Source organism: Siniperca chuatsi, linkage group LG13 (genome assembly GCF_020085105.1).
Source record: "Siniperca chuatsi isolate FFG_IHB_CAS linkage group LG13, ASM2008510v1, whole genome shotgun sequence".
Lineage (NCBI taxonomy): Eukaryota > Metazoa > Chordata > Actinopteri > Centrarchiformes > Sinipercidae > Siniperca > Siniperca chuatsi.
In genome coordinates this window covers 3,815,971-3,833,287 of record NC_058054.1, presented here as the reverse complement: position 1 = coordinate 3,833,287, position 17,317 = coordinate 3,815,971, and the positions used below count along the sequence as shown (strand labels likewise).

At 39.6% G+C, this 17,317-nt stretch overlaps 2 protein-coding genes across 6 annotated transcripts in view; both read right to left on the bottom strand.

The window, feature by feature from the left end:
* dip2ca (disco-interacting protein 2 homolog Ca) overlaps positions 1–17,317 on the bottom strand; it is a 234,798-nt gene that overhangs the window by 107,086 nt on the left and 110,395 nt on the right. For all 5 annotated transcript variants that reach the window (XM_044219310.1, XM_044219314.1, XM_044219312.1 and 2 more), the window contains one exon: positions 9,306–9,377. In XM_044219310.1, the coding sequence (XP_044075245.1) occupies positions 9,306–9,377 (72 nt within the window). The remainder of the gene's footprint in view (positions 1–9,305; positions 9,378–17,317) is intronic.
* Positions 1,036–5,519, bottom strand: LOC122886757 (E3 ubiquitin/ISG15 ligase TRIM25-like). Its single transcript, XM_044219321.1, has one exon. It carries the CDS (start codon positions 5,480–5,482, stop codon positions 3,818–3,820), a length of 1,665 nt encoding a protein of 554 aa, XP_044075256.1. The 5' UTR covers positions 5,483–5,519; the 3' UTR covers positions 1,036–3,817.

The window sequence follows — 17,317 nt, the reverse complement described above, 5'->3', positions numbered from 1 at the left end:
TCAATAAAGTATTTCTTATTCTGATTTTCTTTGTAAGCATGTTTGCATGCTGACATTAGCTTTTAGACTTCTACAAAATGAGCAGGTCAGATTTTTACAAGGAAGGGTGCCACTCTAAATAAAAGTTTTAAAATGAAATCATGTCTAGAGTTCCGCTAGCATATTTTTTAATGACAACTAAAACAGACTTACAGTATACAGTATGCATACGCATTCTTTTTGACAGATTTACATACCCGTGCATACTCATGATTGAAGCCTGATTTCCACTTCCACAGTTAGCCACAAATGGACATAGGCATGCCTTTAATCATCTGTCTGCATATCTTTACTTCTGTCTGCTCCACCAAGCTTGCATCATCATTATGGCTGATAAGCATTTTTACAGATCGCTGTGTAGACTTTAAAAAGCCACACAGTCAGTGAAACTGGCCAACAACCTTAACGAACCATGTTTTTTTAAAGAAGTCAAGTCAATTTTATTTATATAGCCCAATATCACCAATAACATTTGCCTCAAGGGGCTTAAAAAAACGTGATTCCATCACTCGCTTTATTTTTCCATCTCCACCTTATCATATCCCACGCTCTAGAAAACCGCATGTACGCCTGGATGTCTACGTGTAAGAACAAGAATACTGTATCGTTTGTTTTAAAATAATGTGTCAGATGGGTGAGGTTTGTAACAAACCAATACAGCGACTGCTAGGAAAATACAAGTAGGCAGTTGACATTCAATAAATAATTAAATAAAGTATTTCTGATAAAGCGTCCTGACATTATTGTAATCCCCCAGTTATATCCCATCCCTTCTGATATTCCTTACAACAAACACTCCAAACACTATTTGACCTGGAGGTGATAAGCCCTCAAAGGCACACAGTGAAAGCTTAAAGGAAATCAATGCAGGCCTCTCATTCATTCCCTTTCTGTCAACCACTGCCAGTAGAAAGACACTAAATCCAATAAAGAACTGAGCAGATGAAGTGGACAACACTCAACTACCCAAAAAAGTAACACCAAACACCCGCGGACTGTAGTTTCAAGATGTTTTACTACACTAAACACACTGTTGCTTTGAACCACATACCCTATTTAACACAAATAAGAAGAACTTTATTGCCACAGAGGAAAAAAATACTGTAACAGTACAAAAATGAACAATAGAATAGATTACTAGACTAGAATACGAAAATATATACAAAATAATGCTAAATATGAAATGTATACAGTAAATAATAAGTATATTTTAAAATGTAATCTAAAAAGATATCATAAATATATTATATAATATATATATACACACAGCCCAGGATATAATAGCATGTAATCAGCTTTTCATAAAACATTAATCTTAACAAAGAGGTTAATAATATATTCAGTTTACAGAACTCATTAGAGTATGCAGTATAGGGAAGTAACAACAGCAAGATCAAAACCTGAAAATGATGAAATGGTACAATAAAAATAAAAAAAGTCTTCCAATTCCTTAAAAGTTTTTGGGAACATGAACCACTAAATCTTATCTCCAGAATCTCAGCTGTTCCTGGTGTATAATTTAAGGTTTCTAGTGTGTTCCCAGATCAAAGACAGTGAAGAAAAGCTAACAAAGGCCTGAATTAATCATTAAAAAAGTTCACACTACATGGCTCACAGCATGTTCTGAATAAGAGATGAACAGTGTGTGAGTGTTCTCAGAGGGAAAGTACATGAACACTGAACAGTGTAAGAGAGTGGTTGATCTCATTTGGGGTACACCATCAGTTTGATTCTCTTCCAAGAAAAATGCAGTTCAACCCCTTTTCGGGCTCACACCAACTTATTACAAACAAACCAAGAATTACAAACATGTGCGACATCAGCGGGACTGACTGGTAACTCACTCCTAAAACAGGTTTGGGCACATGGTAGTCTGCATAGTCATGCTTGCAAAGGGCTGAGTATCATTTGAATTTTTTCAATGCCAGTACCAACATAATATCTGAGCTTTGGTAATGACAACAAACCTCTGTCAATATCTTACTAAGGTACTAAGTACTAAGAACATGATCAAATATTTGATGATAATGTACATACTGTATAACTCTAGCCATAATTATACACATGTATCAAACTAAACCAGACAAAGTTCATTCAAGTGACTGAGAGCAAGTTCATTCTCTTTAGTGGTCATCAAAAGATCACAAACAAAAGAGTTGGTTATGAATATTATTAGTCGAGTTTGGAACTGAACTTCATCTATAATAAAGATCTGACTACAAACATAATGAAAAATATGATTTGGGGAAAAGGTTAATTATGTTTCACTCACTCCATTAAAATTACAATAAAGGAACAACACACCTGCTATTCATTGCCCAAGTATTGAGGAAAATCCCAACACTAATGTGTCACCAAATGCAGATGTTTTATGTTTTACTGTTTTATGACATAATGTGTTTAGTTTTGCTTTGAATTTATACAAGTGTTACGTATTCACTATCACAATCTTGTGGCTGGTCTGCTTTCTGTTCTGACCACATATAACCTGCACCTGGGTTTCCTTGAAAAGAAAACTTCTTGTCCAAGAGGTGGTGGTCTAAGTTGGAGTTTTCATCAGTCTGAATTGAGCCAAATGGAGAAATTTCTCTTTTTACATAGGTTATGAGTGAAACTACTTTAAGAACACATGACACACATTTTGGATGAAACCCAGATAAACATCTACACATAAAACCTCTATATTACCACTGGACTGTACTATTATTCCCACCATTACATGTAGAACAGCCGATTGTTACTCAGTATGATTTTAATGTCCACAAATAAATGAAGGTGAATTTCTAAGCACCTAGATATAGTAAAATAAATGTAAACAGAGCGCACAGGAGTTTTTCCTGGTATTGTTACAGAAACATATTCACAGCTAAGACGGTAATAAATACAGAAGACGTGGGAAATGTATAATGAGATATTGATATTTTACTTTCAACAAATTGCCGTTGTTCACATTCTGGCAAGCATACTTTCACTCATGTAAGCAGCCAAATTTTTGTGATGACAAATGCCATTGATGTACCGTAAGAAACCAGCTAGTCCTACTGTTTTTTTTCTTTTCTTTTTCCTGTTAGATAAGAATGATGAGTCACAGTATTAGTGTCAACTGACTAAGCCAATATTCAGCCACTGTGCAGGAGGGTCATTGATTACGAGCATGCACTGCCAATCAAACTCAACATGTTTGATTGGCATGAGGAAGTTCAATTAGCACAATGGCAAATAATAAATTCCAATTAACTGCTACTGTATGAGAGAGTATTTTAGTCAGTGCACAGCAGGTTAGCTGAAAATGCAAAAATGAGAAATTTGCATACAATTCAACATATATGGAAAAAGCATTTTCCAACAAAAAATTAATAATGAATGAATATTTACATGGGTTTAAATGGCGGTTTTAATTTAAAAGAAATTCCTATAATTTGTACCAAATCACATAGTTTCATTTCAGGAAATGTCTTGCAAATTATTCATAAATAACAGACCCATAAAATAAAGTGTTACCCATAAAGATATCCTGAGACGAAAGGTAACAAAGACCAAAGTTTGAGCCGATCCATTTCTACAACTTTATAACACTCTACTTTAAAGGGAAATACTGTTGTTTATCTCCCCAATGGTAGGAGTGGTTAGAACTCCATCAGCAATGTTTTAAGCACTTTTATTTACATAGTTTAGCTTTCATACACATACTACTTATGTTTTCCACGATCATTAAGTTGTCACAATACTTCTCCCTTGTTTGATTAACAGGAGATCTCTGCTCTTCAACAACTCCTGTCTACTTGAGCTTACACACCTCAGTAGCAGCTCCATCTGACAGCCAGAATCCAGCATGGAGAGGCTGAGTGAATGTGGTCTGGACTCTGTGGAGAAGAGTCATGGTCTCAGAAATGCTGTAGAAAGACAGAATACCTGCATTGTAATCCAGGTACACTCCTACTCTGGAGGACCATGTGCCTGGGATGGGAATTTTTATGTTGTTATGCCTGAATTCGTAACTATTTTTGTAACAATCTAACGCCCAAGATTTCTCATTGTGTCCAAACACGCATTCACTGAAGTCCCCTGCTCTGCTGATATCCTTGTATGCAACTGCAACTAAAACGCCGCTCCCACTCTTCTCCACCTCCCAGTAGCAACGTCCTGTCAGACTCTCTCTACTCAGGACCTGCCAGGAATAAGCAAATCGCTCTGGATGAAGAGAATATTTCTGTTCTTCTCTCATGAATGCTACCTTTCTGTTCCCCTGAGATATTGACAGATGTGTGTTTGCAGTGTTTAGATCCAGTGTTATTTTGCATGCATAATGTAAGAAATCAGCTCTAGTCTTGGGCTCTGCTTCTGGATTTGATGGTAAAACATCTTCTTCAGTTACAGTCATTGAGTTCTTTGCGTATTCTTCACCGAGAACCCCCTGTAGTTTATCTCTGGCCTCTGACAGAGTCACTGTAACCTTGTCAAAGTACCGCAGACAGTGGACTCTGACACTGGGTGGGTCTTTCGATTCGCTGAAACGTGACAATGAGGGGTAATATAATAGAAACTGGTTGTGATCCTGTGTGTATGACAGCTTCTCCAGCTCAGCATCTTTCCCCCTCAGCTCAGTGATCTCCTGCTCCACCTTCTCCCGAACCTTTTTAAACCGACCCACTTCAGTTTCCTGCCGAGATTTAATCTTCTCATTAACATCAACGACTCTTTTCTCAATGATACGGATCAGTTCAATGAAGATCTTCTTAGTGTTCCTTAGTGCATTTTCGGCAGAGTGATTAACAGTGTCTTCCTCCTGTTGAAGCAGCTTCACATCTTTCTCTCTGTCCTTGATCCTCTGCTGGATTTTATGCCGAGTCATCCCAAGCTCTCTCTGCCTCTCAGTCCTTTCTGCTGCAGCTGAGACTGTGTCGTGGCCTTTATGTTCATCCACAGAGCAGAGATAACAGATACACTGCTGGTCAGTACGGCAGAACATCTTCATCACCTCATCATGACGAGAGCAGATGTTCTCCTGGAGCTTCTTGGAGGGGTCCACCAGCTTGTGCTTCTTTAATTGAGCCACATCGTAATGAGGCTGGAGGTGAATCTCACAGTAAGAGACCAGACAGACCAGGCAGGACTTGAGGCCTTTCAGTTTTCTCCCAGTGCAGACATCACAGGCCACATCTTCAGGTCCAGCATAGCAGTGATCAGCAGGAGCGGCTTGGAGTTCAGTCTTCTTCAGTTCCTCCACTAAAAATGCTAACATGGTGTTTTTCATCAGAACAGGCCTCAGTGTGAAGGTCTGCCTACATTGAGGGCAGCTGTGGATTTGATTCTCATCCCAGAAGCTTTTAATACAGTTCATGCAGTAGCTGTGTCCACAGGGAATAGTCACCGGATCCTTCAGTAGATCCAGACAGATCGAGCAGCTGAATCTTACTCGTTCAAGTTGAATCCCTTGTGCCATGTTGCTCTCTGACAAGAGCAGGTGCCTGAAGATGACTGAAAGATAATAAATGACTAAAGGAGTTTTCACATATATAGCTTTGCAGGCTTTGCTTCATTCCAGAAAAAGGAGTGGCTTTGAAGGGGAAGTCTGTTCCTGGTTCTTGTAAACATCTGATTATTCTAGTCTGAGGTGTTATGAGAATAGTGGAGACAATAGTAGGTTCATTCCAGAAATTTCTTTTACATAGAATGTATTACGATTCAGTGTAAACAATAACAATCTTTTTTTAGGTTATAGGGTAGATACAATTGGTCTAAGGTTGGGTGTAGTTAATGTCAGAATATGGTTCTGGCAAGACCAATATCAAATGAAAATGGTATTCAAATAGTGCTGGTACCATAGCCCCAAGGAATGTAATGCAAAACTTTAGCAAACCAACCAGTCCGTCTATGTTCTTAGTAGAGGCTGACATTGACTGGGGATATTGTTGGATGGTGGAAGGAACATTTTGACGAAGTCCTGAACATACCCTCTGTGGAACACAATGCTAGAGAACTCAGGGGAACCCTTGCCCATCACTCTGGCCAAGGTCACGGAGGTAGTCAAAAAACCAGCTGGGGTTTCTGCCTGAGCTGCTGAAGGCTCTGGATATTGTCTTGCAGCACTGCTGACATGACTTTTTAATAACTGCATGACAGTTGGGGGCTGTGCACGTGGACTAGCGGCTCCTTTGTTCCAAAAAAGGAAGGAATTGCTCCAATTATCAGAGCATCACACTGCAGCCTCCTCAGGATTTTTTTGAGTCATGTTGCCAGACAAGAGACCCCTCCAGTCTACATTTGCTTGGTGGACTTTAGGCTGTGATACCCCATTTAGACCAACACAGTAAGGAAACAGCAAACCCATGTCCAAAGTTTATCTATATGGGTCAACATCCAGCAGCGAATCCCCATTCAAGACTCTCCTACTGACCAGGGTTGGATGCTAGAGCAGACCCCAGAGGGCAGACCCAAACCACACTGGATGGATTATATCTCGTGGCCAAGCCTCAGAAGGAAGAGATGGAGGTCCCTAGGGCTGGTCTAGTTAGTATGTGATGTTTGGATGGATGGATGGATGAAAAGTAAATTTCACTTCCCCTACTGTGCATCTTGAATGTTTAGGGGTATGTTTGCTTTTTTCTATCTTGATAGTCTCGAGACCTTCACAGTCATGATGTGCTTGTCCCACCCCAACTCCACCAAGGCTTCCTCACCTTTTCCCAAATTTGGATTTTATGGCCCAAGTAACTTCCAAAGCCAAGTCATTGGTGTTAAACTGTCGGATCCATCCCACATTTTCCACAAAAGAGCAATTTCAAGGACTCAAATCATTTTAAAATATCTTAGAGTTTGGGCTTCACTCGTCTGGATGGAAATTTAGAGTGACAAAGCTAAGCAAAGTTGTGACTTCATGAACATTGTTTTATGTGAGCTTGTGTGGTGGATTTTAGCTATTGTTTTATATGTTTTATGCATTTTAATGTCTGTTTCACTTGGCTTGTCAAATTTCCCCTTGTTGATGACAAAGTTGAAGTTGAAAGTTCCAAGATGGTGGCAAGCAGAAAAGCCAAACTGAGGTGCTTTTAAAATGTTCCTACAAAACCTGCGGGTGACCTTACCACCACTACATCCATGTTTCTTCTAGTCTGAGACTAAAAACAGTACCTTACCTAGTGTACTAATCAATAATTGCAATAAGTGAAAAGTATTTTAAGTATTTTTTGGCCGATAATGAAAGGACAGCGTGCAGGATCTCATGATATCTAAGTCCCCTCTGAGTAAACTAAGCCTAATCTATAATGTGAAACCATGAAAATCTGGGTAAACTGGGGGAAAATCCACTACTTTGAACACTGTAAATGCATTAAATCAAACCATATCTGCCTTACTGTGTACCAAGCAGTGCGGATTAACAGGTCTTAGAGCTGAAATACATCACAGGGAAGGAAACTGCGTTATTGGTGTGTGTGTGAGTGCATGCAAGTGTGTGTTTGATGGAGAGAAAGGGAGTACTGTGTTGTTGGATGTGTGTGTGAGAGAGGGTCTGAAAATGAGAGAAAACGGGTTATTGTGTGTATGCATGTGCAAAAATGTGTGTTACTGATAAAAGTGCATAGAAGACAGAGAAGGAATGGGCAGTGTGTCAGAATACAGCGTGTGTTTGTGTGTGTGTGTGTGTGTGTGTGTGTGTGTGTGAACAGAGGAGTGTATATCATCCGGTCCCCCATAATGAACTAGGGACGACCCCCCCCCCACTGGGCCTGGATGTGAATACCACACATTTTCTCCATCCCACACCCCTCATTCCTTCCCATAATGCACTTCCTGACATCCCCACCCTACGAAGACACACACACACACACACACACACACACACACACACACACACACACACACACACACACACACACACAGTGTATTCCAGTAATAGCATTGGCAGTGCCAGTGTGTCTGCTGGTCTCCAGTGACGCTCCAGTCCCATCCTCAGCAGTCAGTCTGATGCGGTGTGTTAGCTACTCTCGTCAACTTGCAAAATGGACTTTTAGATCCTTTGTGGTCGGACTCAATAACATCCATCTGTGGTGTATTACCAAAAACAACTCAACTGGTGATATATTAAATGTACAAAGATCAGAATCAACACATATCCTAATATGGAGGAAAATCAAACTCTCAAGTTTCCTTTTAGAAGAAAACCAAACGCAGTGCGAATTGGAAGACTATTGGACAAATAAATAAATGGGTATTCTTGGAATTGAAGCTTTGCAGTTTCAAACCCTGCAACAGCCTGCAGGGCCCTTTCAGTGAAACACAGACCACTACCTGCTTCATAAGAGTAATTCTCTCTGTTAAAAAGCATGGGTTACATGCCCAAAATGTTCTTTGTTTTGGCCTTTTGGAAAAGTAAAAAAAAAGTGTCTTTTAACGGCATCCTGGTTTTATGTGCCTTTAGTCAAAATCCAACAAGTTCAAAAACATTATGCACACCCAACTGTATACGTTTCTATGAAAGAATGTAATTTCAGCGATGTGTTCTTCAGTTTGCAATAGTCCCAGGATTAGGACACACATCAGCAGCTGAAATATCTGTGCATTTTACTTCCATGTTGTAAATATGAATTTGAACAGAATCAAAAGAGCATTCAGATCAATTTGGTTGTTTGATACTCTTTTTATTCTTGCTGAGATGTACGATTTTACCATCCAAGATGAATTTTTTTAAGAATCCGAATGTTGACAGACTCATTGTTAAAAACGTGTTGTCCCTCTACTGTGAGGTCATCACAGCCCCATGTTCATCACCCCAACTGGGATGCCAAACCCATAATCAAACATGACTGACACTTCAGTGGTCTTGAGCAGTCAAAAGATAGGAACTGGCACTGTGGTCAATGTTATGACAACAATTATGCAGAGTAATGTGACAAAACAAGTAAGTGCCGCTCCTTAAACAGTTTAATTTGCTAACATTAACATTTTATGTGACTATGACTCTATTCTGACTTTGTTTATTATTTGTACGTTGTTTATTAGCAACTTTTTCACATTTTCTGTTTGGCTTGGTTGTGCTTTTCCCGACCATTTCTCTCACGAAAAAGAGATTTTGTTTTATCTCAGTTGGAAAAACCTGTAGGTCGTGCAAGTTCATGATGGTTTTTTAGCAATTTCTTCTCAATTTTATTTATTTGGTATAATTTTTTATATTTCTAAACGTTACCGCTGATAACACATACCAACACAATGCTTCATGACTTGCATTTATTAAAAGGGCTGAATGAAAAGGTGAAGGAAAGTTTTACCTGGTGCTTGTGGGAAGAAGGCTCCAATCAGCTTAGACCGCTTCTTCTCATAGCCCTTCTGTGTGATATCACCTGCCAGAGAAACAGAGAGAGAAAGAGACATTTACTTTCCAGATTCTTTCATATAACTTAATAATAAAATATTAGTAAAATAATAAATAGTAAAATATTAGTAAATAGTAAAATATTAATAATATTAGTAAAATAATACTGAAGCCCGCAAAGTCACAGTATAGAATAAAGCACATCCATCGTTACAAATTCTTGTTGTCGACTCAAGGTTTTCAAGTTTATTTAAGATATGAAAGCTAGAAAATCAAATATCTAAGGCAAATTGTATAAGCATGTGCAAAAGACATGTAATGTATTTCCATCTGTGTTTTATCTGTAGATAAAACAGTTACCAGCTGAATTAATGGAAACAAATTACAGAGAAACTACAAGGCTGCACAGAAATGTATGTTCTACAAAAAGCTGCAATCTAAGACATCAAAATAACACAGCAGTCAGAGAGAAAGCTGTTTGACTGATCACATTATGCTTAGTCATTCTCTCCACTCAACCAAGACCAGATGGTGCAGTTTGGGTGCATGTGTGTGTATGTATGAGTGTACATGCATAAATTTGGAACTCAAAGTACTGCAGATGCACTTAATTCACCTTTCACGGTGCGACGAACCACCTCAAAACTTGCTGACTGATCTCCAAAGTGAAGTGATAAATCAAGCCTACCTAAGGTACCATCAGCAGGTTTGCATGCAGCACAAAGCACATCTGAATCCAATAACTCTTTTATAATGATTCTTGGCATTGTGTTTTAACCACCAGGGAATACCAGACGGGAGGAGTTTGCCACATTAACTAAGACAGTTTTGGAAAAGAGAGCCAGAAAAGTTTGGGAAATCACTGGAGAGTAAATGAATGTCAGCTGAGTGCTTGTTTTTGATTGACGTGTCTGAATGAGTTTAACCCCACCCAACTTGTGCTCCAAGTGAAGTAAAACAAACACTTGAAATCAGTGACAAATACTTTCTGGGTGAAATAAGGCAACAACTTTAGAGGAGAGCAGAAAGCAAAAGAGAGAAGCATCATGGGAAAAGTAGAGACGGAGGTCCAGTCAATGGGGAACAAGCTCCCATCTGCTCTTGTAAGAGTATGGTGGCAAACTGACAGGAAAGTGAGGTAGACAAAAACAAAATAAGAAAGACAGTGAGGAAAAGATAATATAAAGGGGGTTTCAAAAGTGTAAGAACAAGATCTGATGGTAGACAATGAGAGTAGAGGAAGCAAACCAAACTAAACATAGAAGAGCAGGAGATGTAACAGACAGAGCAAGTTTAGGGATGTGAAGGGAGAAAGAAGGTGACGAGTGCAGAAAAAAAGAGAAAGAAAACAGAAAGAAGACAGAAAAAAGGAAGAGGAAGATTAAGACAGAAAACTAAAAAAGCACTTTGACCCTGTTGCATCTTTGTAAATGCTATAAGTACCTTTCTTATTCAATTAAATTCAATATATTGTATTAATCCCTTTAGGGGCAATTGGAGGCAAGTTGGTTTGCAAACAGAAAAACACACAGAAGCACACAATCTAAAATCCAAAATATGAAGTATAAAGAGAAAAGAAAAGAACATGACTGACGCACGGGTTAATAGTGATGGCCAACGCACTGCTGACCATCAGACATTATAGTACTATTTCCTGTTTTAATCTATGACGCACTTTAATGAATCATAAGTGTACATTTATAACACATAGTAGTCACAACTGATCTGAATGTACTTTTCCTACACAGGTGGACAGAATAAGACAAACACCTGACTAAAAAACAAAACCCTTTAAATCCAAAGAAACTGAATTACAGTTAAAAACACTATTTTAAAAGTGAATATTAGCTTGAATACAAAGAGAAGTAAAGCTATAAAAGATGATAATCTGATAAACAGCACCTTGATACACAAGTTTTAAATCTTTTTTGTGAGTTTTTTTAAATTTTTGCCCATCTACCCTGGGTAACATTTTGCTCATGTTACATGCTATTGACAGTTTGTGTTATTTCATTTTAATTTAATGTCCATGTTCCATGTTGTGCCTTTTGTTTTGGGTAACTGTGATATTTAGTCTGTGTATAGTCTATAATTGGACTGTCACAAACTAGTTAAATGCAAAACTCTCAAAAATGCCAAATATTCCTTCATAAAAAAGTAAATATTCATTCTCAAACACTCATAAAGCCTAAATGTGCTTTCTTACACAGGCAGACATTTTGTGACAACTGTAACTGAAACCGCAGATGATGATGAGCTGTGGAACAATTTCAGGAAGTAAAAAGAATTTAAAAAATTCAGAGAAAATCAGAGTGAAGAGCGTCGCCTGACTCATGCATGAAACAGACCCGAGTGACGCTAAATCTGCAGCGGATTTGTCGAACACGGAAAAAGCTGTCCGTGCGGCTGACTTGACAAATCCTTCTTAAACACACATACATGTGACTAACCGGCTCGGATCAAGAAACCGACTGTGGGCACAGACGTCATCTGTGACAATGTCATCACTGTGTGTGTGTGTGTGTGTGTGTGTGGGTTTCTGGTAGCGTGAAGGCAAGACACATGGCAATAATTAGCATCTCTGGTAGGGGATCTAACTACCCTGCAGAGAGAAAGAGAAACGGGCAAATGTTTCAGTTTGAAAAGAGAAAAAGAGACACTGAGGGAGGTTGAGGCACGAGGGATAAATGGAGGGAGGTCTGACCTTGCTCTCAAGATATTAACTTCTTAAAGTGACATAAATACACACACAGACACTTAGCTACCAACCATCTTCTGGACTTCATTGAGATTTTAATCAGGGAAGAGGAGTCAAAGTGAAATGAATGTGTCAGTCAGCGAGCTGTTCTGTTAGATACTGTAACAGCTCTGTGTTAGCAATCTCCATCCAGACACACAGCGAGACAGGCCGTCAGTCAAACAGTCAATCAGTGAGACAGGCAGCCAATCAGGCTGGTCAGGAGCTACCGTGAGGAAAACTACAAGATTAACACTGTCAAAGTTTCTGAATTCTACCTTTACTCCCCATCCTGGCATGTCTTGTTAATGACAACAAGTCATATAAGAAAATATGTAGTTTGTCCATGCCTTTTAGAACGACTCGGTGTTGTCTGATCTGATGCCTCTATCAGCAGGACAACATCATTTGTCTGAGCCTTTCAACGCTGTTACAAATCATTGCTGAAAATGAAATCCAATTTATGATCTGACACCGCTATGCTAAAGGTCTGGTTAGGTTTAGGGAAAGGTCATGGTTTGGGTTATAGTAAGTACTTAGTTAAAGGTTAGAGAAACATTGTGGTTTGAGATAAAATGACTAATTCATTAAAGTTAGGGGACCTTCATCATCATGGTTACAATAATAAACGTGGTTAAGGTTATGGCACGGCTGCTGTGATGCTTTAAAAAAAACTTAACTTATACCGCTTCAGGTTTCTAAAATCCTTCAAATGAAACAATCCTGGAAGAAAACAAAATAAGTCTTCAGCTGAACTCTTGTCATGAGAGGTCACAAGTAGACACGGCTTCATTTTGAGAGTCCACAAGCCAAAAACGTTGGGACTCACTAATGTAAATCACTTAATTTGGAGAAAAACCTGGGAGTGCAACCGAAAGGTTGGTAAAAATCTAAGGCTGCTACTAACGATTATCTTCAGTATCAATTAAACTAGCTATGGTGTTTCCTATCAATCCGTTAATCGATTAATCGTTTAGTCGTCAAAATATCATAAAATAGTGAAGTGAGTTTTAGTGGCGTCACCGTGTTTCCAGATCTCAGCAATTACCTTGGTGAGTACAATGTTAATTACTACTGATAGAAATGGAATATGAAACTACAAAAATATGATCCAAGTTGTATTAAACTGGAATTATCCTTTAAAGAAGCAACACAAATCCTCCATTCTTAGACCAGGGACAGGACTGAAGAAGCTGTTGATGAGGATGGAGGGATGAAGATCTTTAAATAGAGACAAAGGAAGGAAGGATGACTCAAGCTCTGCTATTCCTCTTCTGCCTGCTTCCAAACTCTTGCCTCCGTCTGACTGTGTGTCTCTTTCTTTCAGTAAAAAACTATGTTCTGGACAACGTTGCCACAGGCCGTTAGAGACAGGGCGGAGAGAGTTGGTGTAACACTGAGGACGTTTCCTGGTCATCCAAACACACACACACACACACACACACACACACACACTGCCTGACAACATGTTTCATATCAAAGCAGTTTAGCGAGAGACTAAGACGAAACCTTTGACTTCAAACTCCTTGAATCACACATACAAAGTGAACAATTTTGTCAGTTTGACCCAGACAGGAGATAAAAACGTATAATTTGAAATACTGTTGAAAACCATGAGCTACAAAGGTCGACTTTTCAGAGAAACACTCTGAAAGATGCACCTGAATAACTCATCTGCTCACTCAGTTTAGGTTGCATTCTCTCTCAGATGTAATGAATATAGCAAAAAACACTTAAAATACTCCATCCTGACAGACAATGCCTTGACCTGGGATGCGCCATGTGTGTTGACAAGTCCTGCCAAACTAACATGCTTAGATACGATCACAATGTCGGCAAAATCGAGGTAACATGAACGCTTATTAATACCAGGTTTAAATGTCTGTAAAGGCCTGATACACACATTCACATCTGGAAGCTGCTCAGTTCAGTCTTATCTGTTGACTACAGTGCCTTGCTCAAGGACGTTTCAGCAGCGATGCCTTTCCCACCCTACACACAGATCGGCGAGAAAAAAGTCTGGGGGTCAAAGCTCGCTTCTCTGACATTTAGTCCAAATCCAAACAAAATTAAAGTGAAGTAAATATAGTAAAACAAAGTTATGGCAGAAATTAATGTAAAAACAAAACGAGGACCACGCAGGCTTTAGTTGAGAATGATCTCAAACAGGCACAACCATGTAAGGTCCCTCCAACTACAGTGCTGCATTCATCTCCATGTACAGTGCTTTAGATTGTATTGAAATATGCATGCAGCAGCCTGGTGACAGCTGTATGACCTCACTATAAGCTTCCTATGAATTATTGACAATCGGACATATACATATTGCAGGCTGCACCCTCAATACGTCAAGCTCGTTAGCTCTTAAACTTGACCTTGAAGTCAAACAGTGGTAGTCGACGTATAAATCCCTCCTCCATGCACTTACACTACATCTGTGGGTGCTACTGAAGTCACTATAGCAACTGATGATGTAACGACTATCATATTATGTAATAACCTGACAAACTGTCAAGTCTGAATGCGTCTCACAATGAAGACACTTTCATGTTAGATTTGTGAGGTGAAACTGTTTGTTATGCAATCAATTACACTATAAGGCCATAAGTATGTGGACACCTTTTGGTCTGTTTTTCATGGCTTTTATTTGGCCTCTTACTTCCAGTTAAAGGAATCTTAAAGCTACAGCACACAATAATATTTTAGACAACAGTGTGCATCCAACTTTGTGTCAACACTTTGTCTCTTTCCTGGTTCAACATGACAACGCCCCTGTGCACAAAGCCAGCTCCAGAAAGAGATGGTTTTCCCAGTTTGGTGTGGAAGAACTTGACTGGCCTGCACAGAGTCCTGACCTCAACCCCATCCAACACCTTTAGGCTGAACTGGAACACGGACTGTGAGCCAGACCTGATCGCCCAACATCACTGTTGGACCTCACTGATGCTCTTGTGGAAAGCTTGAAACCAGAAGAGTGGAGGCTGCAGATTAACGCCCGTGGTTTTGGAATGAGATGATCAACAATCACATATGGGTGTAACGTTCAGGGTTCCACATACTTTTGGCCATATAATGCACAAATATGCTCTGAATACAACTGCAGCCTCAGAGCACAACTCTGCTGCGCTAAATCACCTTCCCACAGAGAGAGAATGTGTGTGGAGAGGCAGTTTGTACAGAAACAGCAGGGCTGAGCCTCTATGACCATATACAGTAAGAGAGAGAGAGAGAGAGAGAGAGAGAGAGAGAGAGAGAGAGAGAGAGAGAGAGAGAGAGAGAGAGACAAGGGTGCTAGCAATGACCATGACAGAAAGAGAGGGGGAAAGAGACAGAAATATTAAGAAAAGAGTGAGTAAGATAAAGAAAGAGATGGAAAGAACAAGAAAGAAAGAGCAGGGGAAAGAGTGACATTGATAAAAGAAAGCAGAGAGAGAGGAAGAGAGAAAGACGCAGAGAGAGAGAGAGAGAGATAGAGAGAGAGAGAGAGGGGAGTGTTGCATCTATCCAGCACCTAAAAAGGAAACAGAGTTGATTTTATTGTTTCCACACTGCAACCGTAGAGATAGAGAGAAAGAGAGAGAGGACAAAGACGGAGAACTAAGAGCATAAAAGCAGATGAGGGTGAGAAGGACTGCAGGAGAAAGAGTGAGATAGTGAGAAAGAGAAGAGGTGAGAAAAAGAGGGAGAAACAGGGGAGAGAAAGAGGTTTCTGTCATGTGACTCCGGGCCACTGGAACAGTGCTAAACATAACGCAGAGCACAATATCTCTCTCTCTCTCTCTCTCTCTCTCTCTCTCTCTCTCTCTCTCTCTCTAATATACACGAGAGTATGGAAGGAAGACAGAATAATGACAACAGCAATGTGTATATATATATATATATATATATAGAGGGAGAGAGAGAGAGAGAGAGAGAAATTCATTGATTTTAAGCACATTTTAAATATTAGATATGATTAGTGGCGTATTCTTAAGATAATGGAGCCAGGAAGCCAAATACACACCCGATCACAAACACACAGAGCTTCGCATCCATGAATACACATACAAACATACATTAACACACAGTTGAGCCAAGAGGAAACGCCCAAGGACTCCCCTGGGAATGAGGGCAAGGAAAACACACACACACACACACACACACACACACACACACATGCGCACACACACTCCTGAGTGACTGCAGGTACTGTGTGCAGTTGGAGGCAGCAGGTGTTTACAGTAACAACACGCTGAGTCAGGACTGAAACTCCCCTCCACACGGGTAGAAACACACACACACACACACACACACACACACACACACACACACACACACAGGAAGAAGCTCATATACAGGCACATCAAGCTTGTTTGTCACTATACATTTGAACTTTGCATTACATGGATTTGAATTTCATCATTGTCAGGTGAAAACACAAGTCCAGGGACAGTGCTTTTCATGGTTTACCTTCGCTAAGAAGGATTTTCTGTGCGCTGAGAAAACGGTAGGAAAAAAACTCAAAAATTGATGGTTGTCAAGCTGAAAAATGGCTGTTCCTCTTTGATTCCTGAGAGGAGTACATTTTGGAGTTATGACATTTCCCCTGGACCACGAAACTATGAGAGCTTTTTGGCCTCTTTTTGCTTACTTGATGTTTAACGGTTTTCCTTTCCTATTAAACATTTCCAACTCTAGAAGCATACGGGGAAAAAGAAAAGAAAACTGCAAATGCTAACACTAACACCATCTCCCATCTGAGCGATAGAGAAAGTACACATGGCTAGGAAGGAGCACACGGCTTCACAAAGGTGTTAAAATAACACATTTCCCCCTCTGGTTGTCATAAAATTTGACACTGGAGCATGTAACTGTTTTTCCTCATGGCACATCCAGAACATACCAATTATAAATGTATGTAAGTTGGATTTCAAGAAGCAGTTTAAATGATTTATGGCCATCCTGTGCACTTCTGGAAAAACAGAGCTAACTGTGCTGGCTTTAGTTCCAGTAAAACCATTACACGCACAATAAGAAGGTCTGGGTGGAAAGTCACAATCACAATTTATGTTCGACGGCATGAAACGATCGAGGAAATGAATTTATCTGCAACGCGTGGCTTCATTACTGCAGTCAGTTCATTAAAGTGCAGACTGAGTTAATCCAGTTCATCAGACCGAATGTGTCAGTAAATAATTAATAGTAAAATAACAAGATCAACAATGTTTAATGCTTAAACTACTGATATTTTA